This window comes from Phyllostomus discolor, chromosome 13 (genome assembly GCF_004126475.2).
Source record: "Phyllostomus discolor isolate MPI-MPIP mPhyDis1 chromosome 13, mPhyDis1.pri.v3, whole genome shotgun sequence".
In the NCBI taxonomy this organism is placed as follows: domain Eukaryota; kingdom Metazoa; phylum Chordata; class Mammalia; order Chiroptera; family Phyllostomidae; genus Phyllostomus; species Phyllostomus discolor.
In genome coordinates this window covers 39,440,892-39,455,488 of record NC_040915.2, presented here as the reverse complement: position 1 = coordinate 39,455,488, position 14,597 = coordinate 39,440,892, and the positions used below count along the sequence as shown (strand labels likewise).

The following is a 14,597-nucleotide window of genomic DNA, read 5'->3' as shown; positions in this document are numbered from 1 at the left end:
GGGACTGAGGCATCCTTGTCCTGTGTACAATGTTTCTTGTATCTTGTGTCTTCTTCAGGAAATGTCTGTTACATGGCCTGATACTTTCTGGACAAGCTTCTTAGAATACGAAAATTGTACAGGTCATTTATAGAATGGTTTTCAATGAATCTTCACAAAATTCATACTCCTTGTGTAACCACACGGAGAAGTAGATCCTACCTGGTGGCCTGATCCCCCTCACCCCATCCCCAGGGGTAATGCTCCCCCTGACCTCCGACACTGCAGGTCAGCATGGCCTGGCTTTGCGCTTCTGCGAGCTTTTGGATGGAAGCCTGTGCGATGGACTTCTCCCCGTGAGGCCCCCCCGGGCCGTGCGTCGTGTTAGCAACAGTTAGTGCCTTCCCGCCGCTGGGCGGTGTCCTCTGACCAGACGCACGCAGGTGTGCGGCTCTGCCGCCCGTGGAGAGCCCCGGAGAGAGGCCGTGTGTGAGAGGTAACAGCTGATGCGGTTCATGTCGTCTGTGAGTGTGTGAATGCTGCTCATCCTAATTACGTTTCTTTAGGCGACTGAAGGTTACCTGAGGACAGTTCTCTGTCAGAGCCCAGGTGGAGGCCTTTCTTGCTACTTTGAGAACAGAATGCCTACTTACAACAGAGGTTGCCCAGTATTTCCCTTTGATAAGTACGTATTAGTCATAAGTGGAAACAGCCCGGATGAACTCGTCACATGCTTTCCAATGGTGCTATCAGTGAGCTTTCAGCCTTCGCAAATATTATCTAGGGCGCCGCGTGTTTCAAGGGGGTCAAGCATTATTTGCTACTTAATTGGGCCAAATAGCCATCATTGCTACTTTCAAAAATTAGATCTATTTAAACAAGTGATTGTTTGATTGGATGAATGCCATTTTCATGTGCACTTTGCTCAGTTTTTTCTTTCTTCTTCTTCTTTTTTAATATTTCAGATGACGTCGTGCCGTATTTTAAGACGGAGCCAGGCCTGCCGCAGGTCCACCTGGAAGGGAACCGCCTGGTCCTCACCTGCCTCGCCGAGGGCAGCTGGCCGCTGGAGTTCAAGTGGCTGCGGGACGACCGCGAGCTCACCGCCTACAGCGGCGAGTACAGGTAACAATTGCTTACAGCTGAGGCTCCGTTCCAGGCAAGGTGTTCGCGGTGTCTGCCCTGTTGGCCGCACTAGCACAGGGGGTGGGGATAGTGGATTAAATTTCCAGTGCGCCTAGGATGAACGGAGTAGGTTCGAACACATACTTAGAAAGGGAGCTACTAGCCTGAAACAGGTCGAGTGTACACCTAGAAGTCTGTCATCATAGTTGTAAAACTGAGCCTGTCCGTGAAATTGCCAGACCAAAAAAGCTACAGGATGATCAATCTGCTTTCTCCTGGCAACAGCGGCCCCCCGTCCCACCCACCACCACACCCCAGTAGGGCTACTACCTGACAGGCACACAGCAGCTTTAACTACTCAAGGAGCCTTCTCAGTGAGCTCGTAGGGTTGGGAGAGGAGAGGTGCCACCAGGGCAGGGGGGGGCACGAGAAGGGCGTCTGCGTCCGGCAGCAGAACCACCCCCGGGGGCTGGGTCCTGGGGTGCAGGAGCGAGAGCACGACGCTGCGGGCCCGGCACAGGACAGAGACGGGTCCCAGCCGTGGCCGCCCTGGGGACGCGGTGGCAGCAGCAGCGGCAGCAGCAGCAGCAGCAGCAACGAGCCTGGGCGGGTGGGCGTGGGGGGTCCTTCCGGGTTCACATCTGCTTACCCTCCACGTGCACGGGAGGGTGGTTGTGCTGGATGCTGCCGTTCTGGGCGGGACGGAGGATGAGCGCCCGCCTGAGAAGTCCAGGAAGCCCTGGGCAGTGCAGATCAGCAGTGCCGTGCCCTGGCTGAGAAGGGGTGCGAGAGGGGAGGGGCTTCCTGGGGCTGTTTTAGATGGAGTGAGGGCCCCCACTCACTCCCCGCCTCCGGGGCTCCAACAAGGTGATCCGTGCGGCACGCTCAGCCTGCCCGCAGTGTGGCGCGCGTGTGTGTTTAAGAAAACACACTCAGTTTACAGTGTATATGGATAGACACACGGGATGGATCTCCTAACTGGGTGCCAACATTTAACCGTGGTGACACATTTCGGACACGTGCTTCCCAGCCCCTCCCACCAGTCAGCAGGCCTGGCCCCCTGGTTCTGCAGCCCCCAGGAGCAGGCCCTGTGCAACGCCACCCCTGGCAAGGCGCGGCCATGGGGTCCTCAGCGCTCTCTGGCGCCCCCGCGGGGTGCCGCCTTTGCGGTGCTCAGGTCCTCCGCCTGCCGCCCGGTACGGCCTCCTCTTCCGTCGTTAGCACTTTGCTGTTGGAGTGTCTGCCACTGGGAACAATGACATGGTTTTAAGAGTTGGTTGATGTGGAGCAGACCCCGGTGTGAATGCCAGCTCCCCGCCAGGCAGCGTGACGGCTGACTTCCGGCAGGGCGCTCGTGAACCCCACTTTCAGAATCTGCAGGGCGGCGGTCACACCTCACTTGTGGCCTTGTGAGCTGGGGAAGGCTTGAATGTGTGTGCACAGCGTATTTTCCGGACCACAAGCTACCTATTAATAAATCCTAGGCAGCGCATTGTTGTAACGTAACATTACGGGCTTGCTTTGTTAGGGGGCGTGTGAGAAAGGGAAACGGCAAACTTGGAAATGAAAACCCTGTGAGTCATGGGCTTTAACAGCAGATGCCCTGAGTGCAAACACTCAGTTCAGCTTGCTGCCTGTGGGGCCTGGTGACACGTCGTCCCACCGGAGTGGTCTCTCTGTTCTTGCCTGCACAGTGGGTGTAACAGAGCCCACCTCAGAGGGCCACATCAAAACTGAATGGCAGCATTCTGGTGCCCCAGGATGAAAGCAATGACATTTTGAAGAGTCCAGTGTGTTCGCCCTAATAACCAGCAGTAACTGGACGACCCACGGCAGTGGTCTTCACGCCGGGGCCCGGGGCCGTGGACAGTGGCTGAGCAGCTGATTTTGGGTCTTCCTCTGCTTCCCCTTGCTGGTTCTCTGGAACCGAGCTGCCCAAATGCGCGCCCATGCGTGGGCGGCTGCCAGGAGTCCTCTCCTCCGGCTTCTCGTGCTGCTGCCCCCGTCTCACAGCAGGAGGGCCCCTCCCCGCCCGGGTTGTCCTGCCCCACCGCACCTTAGGGTGCAGGGCACACACGCAGCTCGAAACATTGGCTCAAACCAAACGTCAGGCTTCTAGACAGCCCATAGAAGAGCTGTCTTACCCTTCCCTCCAAACATATTTCGTTTTTAAGTATATTTTATTGATTATTCTATTAAGTTGTCCCAATTTTTCCCCTGTAGCCCCCCTCGGCCCGGTACCCCCCTTCTCTCCAGCAATCCCCCCCTCCTTAGTTCATGTCCATGGGCCACGTGTGTAAGTTCTTTGGCTTCTCCATTTCCTATACTATTCTTAACCTCCCTCTATTTTCTACCTGCCACTGATGCTTCTTAATCCCTGCACCATTTACCCCGTTCTCCCCCTTCTCCCTCCCAGCTGATGACCCTCCAAATGATCTCCATACATATGGTTCTGTTCCCGTTCTGATTGTTTGCTTAGTTTTTTTTTTATTTTAAGATTCAGTTGCTGACAGTTGTGAATTTGTTGCCTTTTTATTATTCATGGTTTTGATCTTCTTTTTCTTAAATAAACCCCTTTAGCATTTCATACAATAAATGATTTGGTGATGATGAATTCCTTTAGTTTTTTCTCATCTGGGAAGTTCTTTATCTGCCCTTCCATTCTAAATGATAGTTTTGCTGGATAGAGTAATCTAGGTTGTAGGTCCTTGCTTTTCATCACTTTGGATACTTCTTGCCAGTCCCTTCTTGCCTCTAAGGTTTCTTTTGGGAAATCCACTGACAGTCTTATGGGAATTCCTTTGTAGGTAACTCTCTGCTTTTCTCTTGCTGCTTTTAAGATTCTCTCTTTATCTTTAACCGTTGGCATTTTCATTATGATGTGGCTTGTTGTGGTCCTCTCTGGGTCCAGCTTGTTTGGGGTTCTCCGTGCTTCCTGGACTTACATGTTTATTTCCTTTGCCAAATATGGGAAGTTTTCCTTCATTACTTTTTCAAATAGGTTTTCAGTTTCTCGCTCTTCCTGTTCGCCTTCTGGCACCCCTGTGATTCGAGTGTTGGCACATTTGGAGATGTCCCAGAGGTTCCTAAGCCTATCCTCATATTTTTTTGAATTCTTGTTTTTTCTTTTTGTTCTGTTCAAAAGTTTATCTCTTCCTTATATTCCAAACCATTGGTTTGAATCCCAGTTTTCTTACCTTCTCTGTTATTTTCCTGTGGCTTATTCTTTGTTCACTTAGTATGACCTTCATTTCTTCCTTTATTTTTTTTTGCCGTACTCAGAGAGTTTTCTGAGCCTCCTGATAACCAGTGTTTTGAACTCTGCATCTGATAGTTTGGTTATCTCTATTTTGCTTAATTCTTTTTCTGGGGTTTTGCCCTGTTCTTTCATTCAGGCCATATTTCTTTGTCTCCTCAATTTGGCAGCCTCCCCGTGTTTGTTTCTGTGTAGTAGGTGGGGCTGCTTTGACTCCCTGTCTTAGTAGCATGGGCTGTTGCAGAAAAGGCACCTGTGAATTGTGTGGGGTGGAGGCTTAGGTAACTGCCAGGTGGGAAACCCGCGTCGCCGCTCTGTGGCTGTGTGGGGATGGCTCTGGGAGGGGACAGTGCCACCCCCAGGCTTCTGGTGGCTCGCCCAGCGCTCGCCCTGTTTTCAGTCACCGCACCCTCTTCCTGTGTGCACCTGGTGCCCCCCTGGCTTCTGCCCTGGTGTTGAGTCTCAGACCGGGTGGGTCTGCATACGTTCTATGACTGTGCTGGCCCTTTAAGTGGAAAAATTCTGGCAGTTTCTTCTGCCACCCCAACCCCGCTGGTGTTTACAGCCAGAGGTAGCGGGGACCTGTCTTCCCTGTGCTGGGACCCGGGCCGTGTGGTCTGGCCTGGGGCTGGGACCGCTGCTCCCGAGGCTGCCCCTCCCATCTGCTCCCCCTCTGCTGCCGCCTCCGCTGCCTTTTCCCGCCTCACCGCCTCTCCGTCTCCCTGACCCGCCCTCCTCCTGCCCGTCTGGGTGCACGGGGCTCCTTTCACTCCTCGGCTGTCGGTCTTCCACGCAGCTCGACTTTCTGACGGCCCCGGGTGTTGCTGGTTTTCACGTCTTGTCGTAATTCTTTCCATGGTTGCGGGAGGAGGCCAGGCGTGTCTGCCTACACCTCCATCTTGACTGGGGGAGTCCTAAACCTGTCCCTTGTGGCTGCAAAGTGTGGCACTAGACATGGGGTAGTTTGACCAGTCTTGGAGTTCTCTGGGTTTAGGGGTGCTGTGCATGCGGGCAGCAAGAGCGGCAGCAGGCTCTGGCTGGCCGCCTTCCTTCCCGCCCCCGACTGCCATCAGAGAGGGAGGGCACCGTGCCGCAGGGAAGGTGTAATGGGCGCCGAGCGAAGGCGGCCCCGCGAGAAACGGCGCCGGTGAGGGCGCTGTGTTCCGCCGTCAGGCAGCAGCTCCCGGATCGCTCCCTGGCGCGTATTTGCATGCATTAGAGTTGGAGCAGCCAAGATTTGTTTGAAATTTAAAACGAGTTGAGAAATATTCTACTGCCGAGCACCCTCTGCCTGCCTTTCCCCTGCCTGAGTTCAGACTTCAAGGAGGAGGGGTTCAGAGCTCTCCTTCCCCCGCAGACCCACGTTCTGTCCTGATGCAGGAGGGGCAGGCGCTGCGGGGGGCTGGTGCCTCCTGTTTCCTCCGACACTCCTGCAGAAGACACTTTCACTGAGTTTGGCCAAAAAATTATTCCACACCAGGTCCACGTCTGGTTTTGTTACTTCAGCGTGCTCTGCGGCTGCTGCGCGGCAGCCGCTTCTCTGCGGGTTTGTTTCCTCCATGTGCCTGCCTGTCAGATCCCAGTGAACTGTGTGCAAACATGTGGTCTCCCATGTGCCCTTCAGATCCCAGTGAACTGTGTGGGAACGCGTGGTCTTCCGTGTGTACCCGTCAGATCCCAGTGAACTGTGTGCGAAAGTGTGGCCAGTGCTTTCTCTTCTTCCTGTTGTTAGTTTCTGTCTAGTTCTGTTCATTCTAGTAGTCAGTAACTTCCTGAATAATGAAATGTAAAGTCATTGAAAAAAATCAGTCACTTCCATCCCATTTAGAAACACATTCCCTAAGTTTTTAACCTTTAATCATTATTTTTCAAAATAGGTAATACATTGATCGTGTTTTGATTGACAGTGAACATGTAACCCAGAAGAAATTTTTTAAAGCACTTTGAATCTTTTGGTCAAAAGAAATTCTTTAAATTGCCATCTATATGTATATTTTTATTTCAGAGAAGTATGATAGAAAATCAGTGTGTATCTTTAAGACATAAAAATATGTTACATTAGAATAAATGTCTGTGGGGTAAATATATTTAATGCTCAAGGTCAAAGAGTAAAAAGAAACAATATAAAAGTTGGATTGGATACAGAGTTCATTTTTAAAAATTAGTAATGTGGATATCAAAACCACGGTACTTTGTAGATTCCACTGGGTATATTTAAAACAGCGGTGTAACAGTTTTCCTTTAAAAAGCTAAAACGGCACTATGCCATTATTTTAAATATGCAGCTACTCAGACTTACGGAGAAACAGTCTGGGCGTGAACGTGCAGACGCTGGAGGAGACGGAGCTCTCTCTGCTGTGCTGTCTGCACGCGCGAATGTGCCTGCCGGGTCGGTGCTCCGGGTGGCCGTGCGCCGGAGACAGCGCTGTCGTGCGGCCGGAGGGACTCGGTGCCCACGGCCGGTAAAGGAAGCAGGTGCTTCTCTCCCACTTCGCTAAGAAGAAACGGGTTTCCCCAAAGTGGAAGGGTCGGGGGCCGACATGGTGAACTGCATTCCGTTCCCCGAGGGCCGCAGACACCCACCGAGATGGGCCATCAAGGACCCGTCGTGTTTTGCCGTCGTTTTTTCAAGACACAGAACCTCCCTAAATCTCATGCTGCTTTTCAGACTCCTCTTTCACCTCCTCACTGCCAGTAAGCACGCTCAGCTGTCTCGCGTTAACCCCTGTGAGGCCGTCCCGGGTCCCAAACTGAAAACACAGGTGCCTCGTGAAGATGGCAGCTGCCTCCCGCCTGATAGGAACCCCGGCCACCCCTCCGCTTCTCGTGTCAATTAGGGAAATGCTAGCCCTTTCAAAGAGAAAATCAGCCCTGGCTGGCGTAGCTCAGTGGATTGAGTGCAGGCTGCGAACCAAAGTGTCGCAGGTTCGATTCCCAGTCAGGGCACATGCCTGGGTTGCAGGCCACGGCCCCCAGCAACCATATATTGATGTTTCTCTCTCTCTCTCTATCTCCCTCCCTTCCCTCTTTAAAAATAAATAAATAAAATCTTTTAAAAAATAGAGAGAAAATCGTGTAAATTCACCTTGTGCAACTTCGACAAAAAGCAGCATTTTCTGTGGTGCTGCTGTGACGGTCCAAGGGCACGACGGGTCCTGGCGAGTTTCAGATGCCATGTTGTTCTGTTCGTGCTCCTGTCCGCATGTCCGCGTGTCCGTCCACGCAGGCACTGTGTTGGTGAAGTGACAGCCACTGAATCGCCACGCCCAGTCTGCACACGCAGGGGCGACAGGCAGATACGCTCAGGTTTCTCCCCCAGAAAACCTTTATTCTAAGCTATTTTCCGTTTGGGGATAAAAAATATTTTGTGGTTATATTCAGAGTATGTATTTCCAAGCCAAGAATTGCTCACTGCAAGGCACGACACCCAGCGTCACGAAGGAGGAGCAACTGGACGCTCTGCACTGGCGAAGCTCGTCCGGTGCCCGCCTCCGCGGCCCGTCCCTGGGTTCGAGCTCCGCGGCAGTACAACAGTAGGACTTGGGTGGCCGCTTGTTCTTGCCTATCACGGTGAAAAATAGGAATTGTTGAGGGAAAAGATACTTTTTCTTAAGCCTTGTAAATAGACAAAACATTCACAATGGGAATAATAAATATCAGGAGTCACCTCTGTAAGAGATGAGTAGAACCGCCCACCATAAAGTGGCAGACGTCACTGAAATGCAGAAGAGTATCCTAGACGGGAAATCTAAACACTGCGTAAATGTCAGTTCCTTTGAAGTTACGTTAGAAGTTTAGCCTGATTTCAATACAAATCCCAGTGAGGTTTTTTTAGGGTAACTTGATTCATGAGGTGGTTCCAGAGCTCATTTAGAAATGTAAATAGAAAAATATGCCAAGAATTTCAAAACATAAGGTGAGTAATAGGGAGGAATTTCCCCTTCCAGGAGCATATTAGAATGTCTTGGTAATTCACTAACATGTGAGTGCTATAAATATAAATATTCCAGGAGGGAGTTTGAACTAGACCGTTGTATACATAAAAATACATAAACTCAAATGAGCATTAGAACCAATGGTAAAGAAATCAGTTATTTGGAAACAATATTGAAAAATGGATCCTCATTTTATACCAAACACCAAAATAAATTTTAGATACATTTAAGAGTTAAATTTAAAAATTATAAGAAAACAAAGATTAATTAATAATCTATAAATATACCAAGACAACGTATAAAAAGTATTGGAAAAATTCACCAAAGCAGATCACAGAGAGCTGTATCCAGTCTTACAGCATGTGCTCAAATAATCGTCACAAACGAAAAGGCAAATAACAAACCAGCAAGACACTCGCAACAAACCGGACAGGTCTGCTATGCGTAAGAGCCTGGGGTTCTCCGAACACGGTGCTGGAGACGCGGGTTTGCGTGAGGTCACCTGCTCGGGGGTGTTCCCAGGCAGCGGGGCCGAGGCAGGAGCGAGGCGGAACAGCCCGCGCAAAACCCAGACGGGGACGTGACCGAGCTGACGGTCACCGCGGATGGCTCTGGCTGGGTCCCGCTGGGAACTCAGGGAGCCTTGTGAGGTGTCTCGGAGCTGTCTGGCCCGAGGGGTGAAAGGAGAGAAGAGTCATCTGTGCGCTTCCTCCCTCGGTGGCCGAGTTTTGGCCCCTGGTCACCGGCCCTCCTGGCTGGGCACTCAGGCGTGAGCGCCATGCGCATGTTCTGGTGCCAGGGGACCCTCGGGACGAGGAGGGGGAGCACGGGGCAAGGGCTGGCGGAAGGGTGCTGTCCGCCGCCCCGTGGGGAGCCAGCCCAGGCTGTGGGGGAGTGGCAGCCGCAGGCGTGGCTCAGGTGAGAGGCAGGTGCGAAGGGCTGTGGACACGGAGCACCGGAAGGGCAGACGGAACCTGTTGTTCGGCCCTCGGTCTCACGTGCACCTGCTCTCCGGGGCCGCCCGTCGGAGCCCCTCCTAGGGGACAGACAGTCAGCCAGTTTCTGAAGGACTTCATATGGCAGGGTTCCTGGAGCAAGCCAGTTTTCTTCCTGTTTAAGCCAGTGTCCTGATGCGGTGACACGGGACTGCGGGTGCCCCTGCTGGGGCCACTGCCCCGCTCGGCACAGGACACGCGAACTGCTCGCCCGGCCCGGGGCTCCGCAGCACCCACCACCGCTGCCACCCATGCGTCTCCCGCAGACCCACCTCTGGGTGTCCCAGCCCCAGATCTCCGAGCCCACGACAGGAGTGGCTGCAGATGTCTCAGGTCTGCCTCACCAAGACGCAGGCGGGGCGCATCCTCCAAATGCGGGAACTCGGGGCAGATCCTGGGAGGCCACAGACACCCGCCGTCCGCCCCGGGAAGGGCCGGTGGAAGCTACCGTTCGGGGCTGAGAGGCCCCAGCGCCTCTCCCTGGAGGCTCTGCTGCTGCCGCTGCTGCCGCCCCTTCTGAGCGGCGGGCAGAACCGCGGTTCCTCTGCTGCGCAGAAACGGCCTCCAAACCCTCGGTTTCATTGTGGCCGTGTTCGTTCTCTTCACTTCGCTCCTCCTGACGATGAGCTGGCCTGGCAAGTGTCCTGTTCTCCCAGCAGCACTGTGCTGCGGTGCGTTGGCTGCAGACACGCCTGCCGTGTGTACGCGAAACCAGAGCAGCACTGTCCACGTTTTAGTGGCACATGGTCCTGAGATTTTTATATTTTCTGATAAAGAGCCGGGAAACTTTCTCTGCCTAAACATGTGTTTATAAACAATAGGCATGCCGTGAATATTCCCATCTGTTAGGCGGACATAATTTGTATGAGAATTCTTGTAATGGGTGGTGTACTTTGCAACTTTTTTGTATGTTTTCCCCCCTGGCGATAGTCAACTAAGGATACGGTAGGACACAGCAGATGCCCGACACCCCCGTTCCGTGGCCGCCCCCCTCCGCCATCGGAAGGCGGTGCCGTTCTGGGCGCCCGTGTGTGGGGTCGCTGCAGGAGCGCACAGGGATTCAGTGTCTGCTTGGGATTCTGAAAGAAGGAATCGTAGAACGAATGGTAGCCACAAAGATGGCTCTGCGGCCGCGATGGAGCCGTCTCACGGGTTTCAGATGTGCGCGGCAACGGCTGTGCTTGCTGCTCCCGAAGCTCGTGCTGGCTCTGCTTTAATCCAACCTCCACACTCCTCCTCATCGCAGTCACGGTGTATAATACACATCGCTCGTCCTCCTGGTTTTATTTGTGGTTTAAATAAATGGCACTAAATCCTTGCGTTCAGCTCAATATTATCCTGATTATATTCACTAATTAATTTTTTATTTGAGACGAACTAGTCCTCAGAAAAGAATCAGATTTTGGAGATTACAACTCAGCAATGTTTTTCTCATAAAAGATTTTATTAGCCTTGCCATAGGATCTCAAGATGGTTATCAGAGGGAAAACATACTTCAATTAATATTTGCTTAACACTGAATTAGCTTTGTTGTCCAAATGTTTTATTCACTTGAAAATTATGCCTATCAGTTCCTTTTTCGGGCTGAATATTTGGACATATCTGAGTAAAAAGATGAGCAATTAGTTGAATCCAAGTGATTTCAAGGTATGCTTTGGAACGGACCAAGTAAAACACACCACACGTGGTACCTCGGGCCTGCTTTCACTTGTTCTGATGGTGCTCTGTCAGAGAGAGTGTTTTTAAATTGAGGGGGACTCTTACCAGAACATCTCTTCAGTAAAGGACAGCATTGCCCCGTTTTCTGTCCTCTGGAAACTAGGCTGCCATTCGCCCGGGGTTGAGCTCTGCTTTCTTATGACAGACGCCTCCCCGCGTGGGAGAGGCATCCAAGCCCCAAACCTTAAACCTTGTTCTCGATTTGTTTGTGAACATGGCCTAGAAACCAATTAATGTGCTCTCTTATGTAGCGTGACAGGTTTGGCCTCGGAGCTGTAAAACTCACTCTAAGTGGTTCTGGGCCATATATCCTACTTGCTTGCGGATTTCAAAACATCCTAAGTTATAAAGCTAACAGTAAACCTGAGGCAAGGCTCTAATGGAAACTGTGTCTTCCATCCACATTTTTCCCCGATAAAATTTTACCGAGGTTTTCTGAAAGGTGTTGATTTGAAGGATGGTCGCTTCTAGTCACGGGGACGGAAAACACAAATGAAGTGACCGCTCAGCCATCCAGACAGGTTTTAAAATCAGTGTGAGGCCGTGTGCGGGAGCGGAAGGGAGGCACGCACACCACGTGGGGAGGTGACCACGGCCGTGAGTGGAGAGGCCACATTCCCCGGGGGGGGTCACTGCTCATGACGTCATCCGTGCCACGTTCTGGAAGCACTGGTTGAACTTCCACGAAAGGTGACACAGCACATTATGTTAAGACTGTTGCCAGTTCTAGAAATAATGTTTAGAAATTCTGAGAGAGAGAATTGCAAAGACTTTGTAGTGAGGGGTCTAGTTTAAGTGTAATGGTTTTTGTATTCTTCATTCCTTCAACCCGCTGTGAGTGACACCCCCTGCACGCACGGCGCTGTGGCCACCCCAGGGGGACAGCGATGGGCCAGACCGATCTGGACCCACTTCGTGTCGTGTTTACAGCCAGCGGGGAGACATCGCTGGGTAAACTGCAGCCGCAGCAAGCGTGTCGGCCGGGGAGGGTCGCCTAGGTGTGAGTTTACCGAAAAGGGGGTCTCCGTTGAGCAGCTCCCAGCTGCAACGCCAGGCTGCCCTGGAGCGGCCACCGCTAACACGCGTGTCTTGTGTTCGGCAGGTACGTCATCCCGTCTCTGCAGCGGCTGGACGCCGGGTTCTACCGCTGCGTGGTGCGGAACAGAATGGGAGCTCTCCTGCAGAGGAGGTCGGAGGTCCAGGTCGCATGTACGTGCTCACCCAGTGGTCTCTGTGGTCAGCAGCAGCCGGGGGTGCCGATCAGAGTCACTGTCCGCCTCCCAGGGCCCGAGGTTCCGTCTCGGGTTCTGTTGGGCGTAGAGCCATGGCTAACCGTGGTGGAGAGATAAGTAAGCCGCTGGCGTGGCTGGTCCAGTGACGGCGGCAGAGCTGATGAGGGTAGGGCTGCTTTTTCGGTGCCCCCGATTGAGGGCCCGACAAACACCGAGCAGGATTAAAAAACAGCAACGGGACCAGATGCCTTCTGTCTCATAGACTAGTTTAGTTGCTCATAGCTTTCATTGTAGTTTCATTCAAGTGTTTTTAAGATAAAAAATAAACCCGGTTAGATAAAATTTCTTCAATTCATAATCAGTCCTCTCCAGTGATGACTTGTTTAAAGACGCTTTAGCCGCACAACAGGGAGTCCATGGGTTAATGTCCCCGGTGGTGGTAACGTAATGGTGACTTAGTTAATTCTCTGCTGGGCCCGTTCAGGAGGATGGGACTTTGAGGAGTAGCTGAAGGAGCTGTCCAGAGGCCGCAAGCGTGAGTTCTCATGCAGCCGTGAGGAGAGGACAGGGAGCAGGAAGTTGGCCCAGGCAAAGCATTCCATACTTTTCTGTTCCAAAACCTGTGACCAGAAGACGGGCCTGTCCGCCTCATTAAGCTGTGGACTCGCTCCCAAAAGTCTCTTCATTTAAAAGAAATCAAAGTGTGAAATTATAAAGTATGCACTAATACATCGTGCGAGCAGTCAGAGCACTCCTCAGAGCCCCTGACTGTACTGCGCAGGCTGGCCTCAGCCGCACTCTCTCCCTGGTCGTTTGGGCCCCAGGTAGGGCCCGTGGTCTTCCGTGTTCCCGTTCCCGTACACGGTGAAACCGTCTCCAGCTATTTCACTGTCCTGGAATTACTAGCGCTGCAAGTGGGATGCAGCTGCTAACATGTGTTTAGTTATATTTCGCTTGCAAGGAAGGCATGAATTTTTCTGAATTGTGGTGAAGTCACTCAGCCAAATCTATCTGCAGAGTAATTTAAAATTTTTTTCAACTGAAAAATTGGAAACGTAATAAATAAAATCATGCCACAAACATGTTTGAAAAAGTTAATAGCTTGGAATTTACTATGCTACAGTAAATTCTACTTTATAAAATTAAATTTTAGACTTCTCATTTAATTATTTATCTCCTCATTTCTATCCTTTATCTCTTATACTTTCTCTTGTCTCTCTTCTCCTCTTTGATAACAAATTTTACTTTAAATTCCTAATCTGTTTAATTAGTTTATCTTTTTCCTAGAATATTAAATGCTGCTTATAATATAGGAAATAGTTTTTTTAAATCAAAAAGCCATTGATAATAGAGATATTCTGTGGACTATCCCACATTTCTATACATTCAGGCAAATATAGTGTATGCACCACATCTGTGCATGTTCACATAAATTTGTCAAAAACTTCAAATGTTACTGATTTAAAAATTGGCCACTTACACCCACATTCTAGTGACTGCTTTTCCCCCATGAGCCCGTTTTAAAAATTGGTAACAAGTAACCCAAAGACTGTCACCAAACCTGCCTACCCCAAACTGAGCCGGCAGTGTGGGGTTTGGCGAACCCTCTAAAAATGAATCAAGGGTTAAAAATTCTTTCTCCCAAAAGATGTCTGAGGGGAGACAGCCACCCCAGAAATGGAGAGAAGGAGACACTGGTCAGGCGCCCGTGGGTGCTGGGGTGAAGCCAGCTGGAGAGGCCGGGGAGCAGGGCGAGGTCCAAGGGCTCTGTAGCGCCGAGTCTGAAACCGGCGCGCGGCTCTGGGGAGCCTGTCCACGGGCCCGGGGGGCGGGGGCATCCAGGTCCAGCCGGGGCGGCTCGGCCAGCAGGGGGCGCGCCGGCAGGGCCATGCTCGCATCCCCCCCGCCAGTCTGCGTCCTCGGGCCGCCACTCGGTCTCTGTCTCCTCGCTGCCCCTCGCAGCGACACGGGTGCCCGCTGGGAGCTACGGTTACCTCCACCTTGGGCCCCTCCCCCCAGAAAAGAGTTCCCGGAGCCTCACAGGCCTGTGTCTTCCCTGCAGACATGGGCGAGTTCGTGGACGCGGCGCAGAGGAACACGGTCCCGCAGGGGCAGGCGGCGGTGCTCCGCTTCCCGCCCATCAGCAGCCACCCCCGGCCGCAGGTGACCTGGTTCAGAGAGGGACACAAGATCATCCCCAGCAGCCGAATGTGAGTGCTCTCAGCCCTTCGAGCTCCAGGCGCGAACCGCAGCGCTTGCCGGCGCCGGTCACGCGCTGAGTTTGCTGCGGGTCTTTGCACAGAGTCACGCGGTCGGTGGCCCTGCCCCCTCCTTAGGGAGCAGCCGCCTTAAGCTT

General features: G+C 52.2%; 1 protein-coding gene across 2 annotated transcripts in view; it reads left to right on the top strand.

The window, feature by feature from the left end:
- Nucleotides 1-944: 944 nt before the first annotated feature.
- The window catches only part of LOC114509135 (protein sidekick-1), a 302,435-nt gene continuing 288,782 nt past the window's right edge, over nucleotides 945-14,597 (top strand). The window contains exons 1-3 of one of the 2 annotated variants that reach the window (XM_036014721.1): nucleotides 975-1,104; nucleotides 12,112-12,218; nucleotides 14,304-14,451. In XM_036014721.1, the coding sequence (XP_035870614.1) occupies nucleotides 12,176-12,218; nucleotides 14,304-14,451 (191 nt within the window). In that variant the 5' untranslated portion in view covers nucleotides 975-1,104; nucleotides 12,112-12,175. Of the gene's footprint in view, nucleotides 1,105-12,111; nucleotides 12,219-14,303; nucleotides 14,452-14,597 lie in introns of both variants that reach the window. The other variant, XM_028527266.2, reaches the window with a different exon arrangement.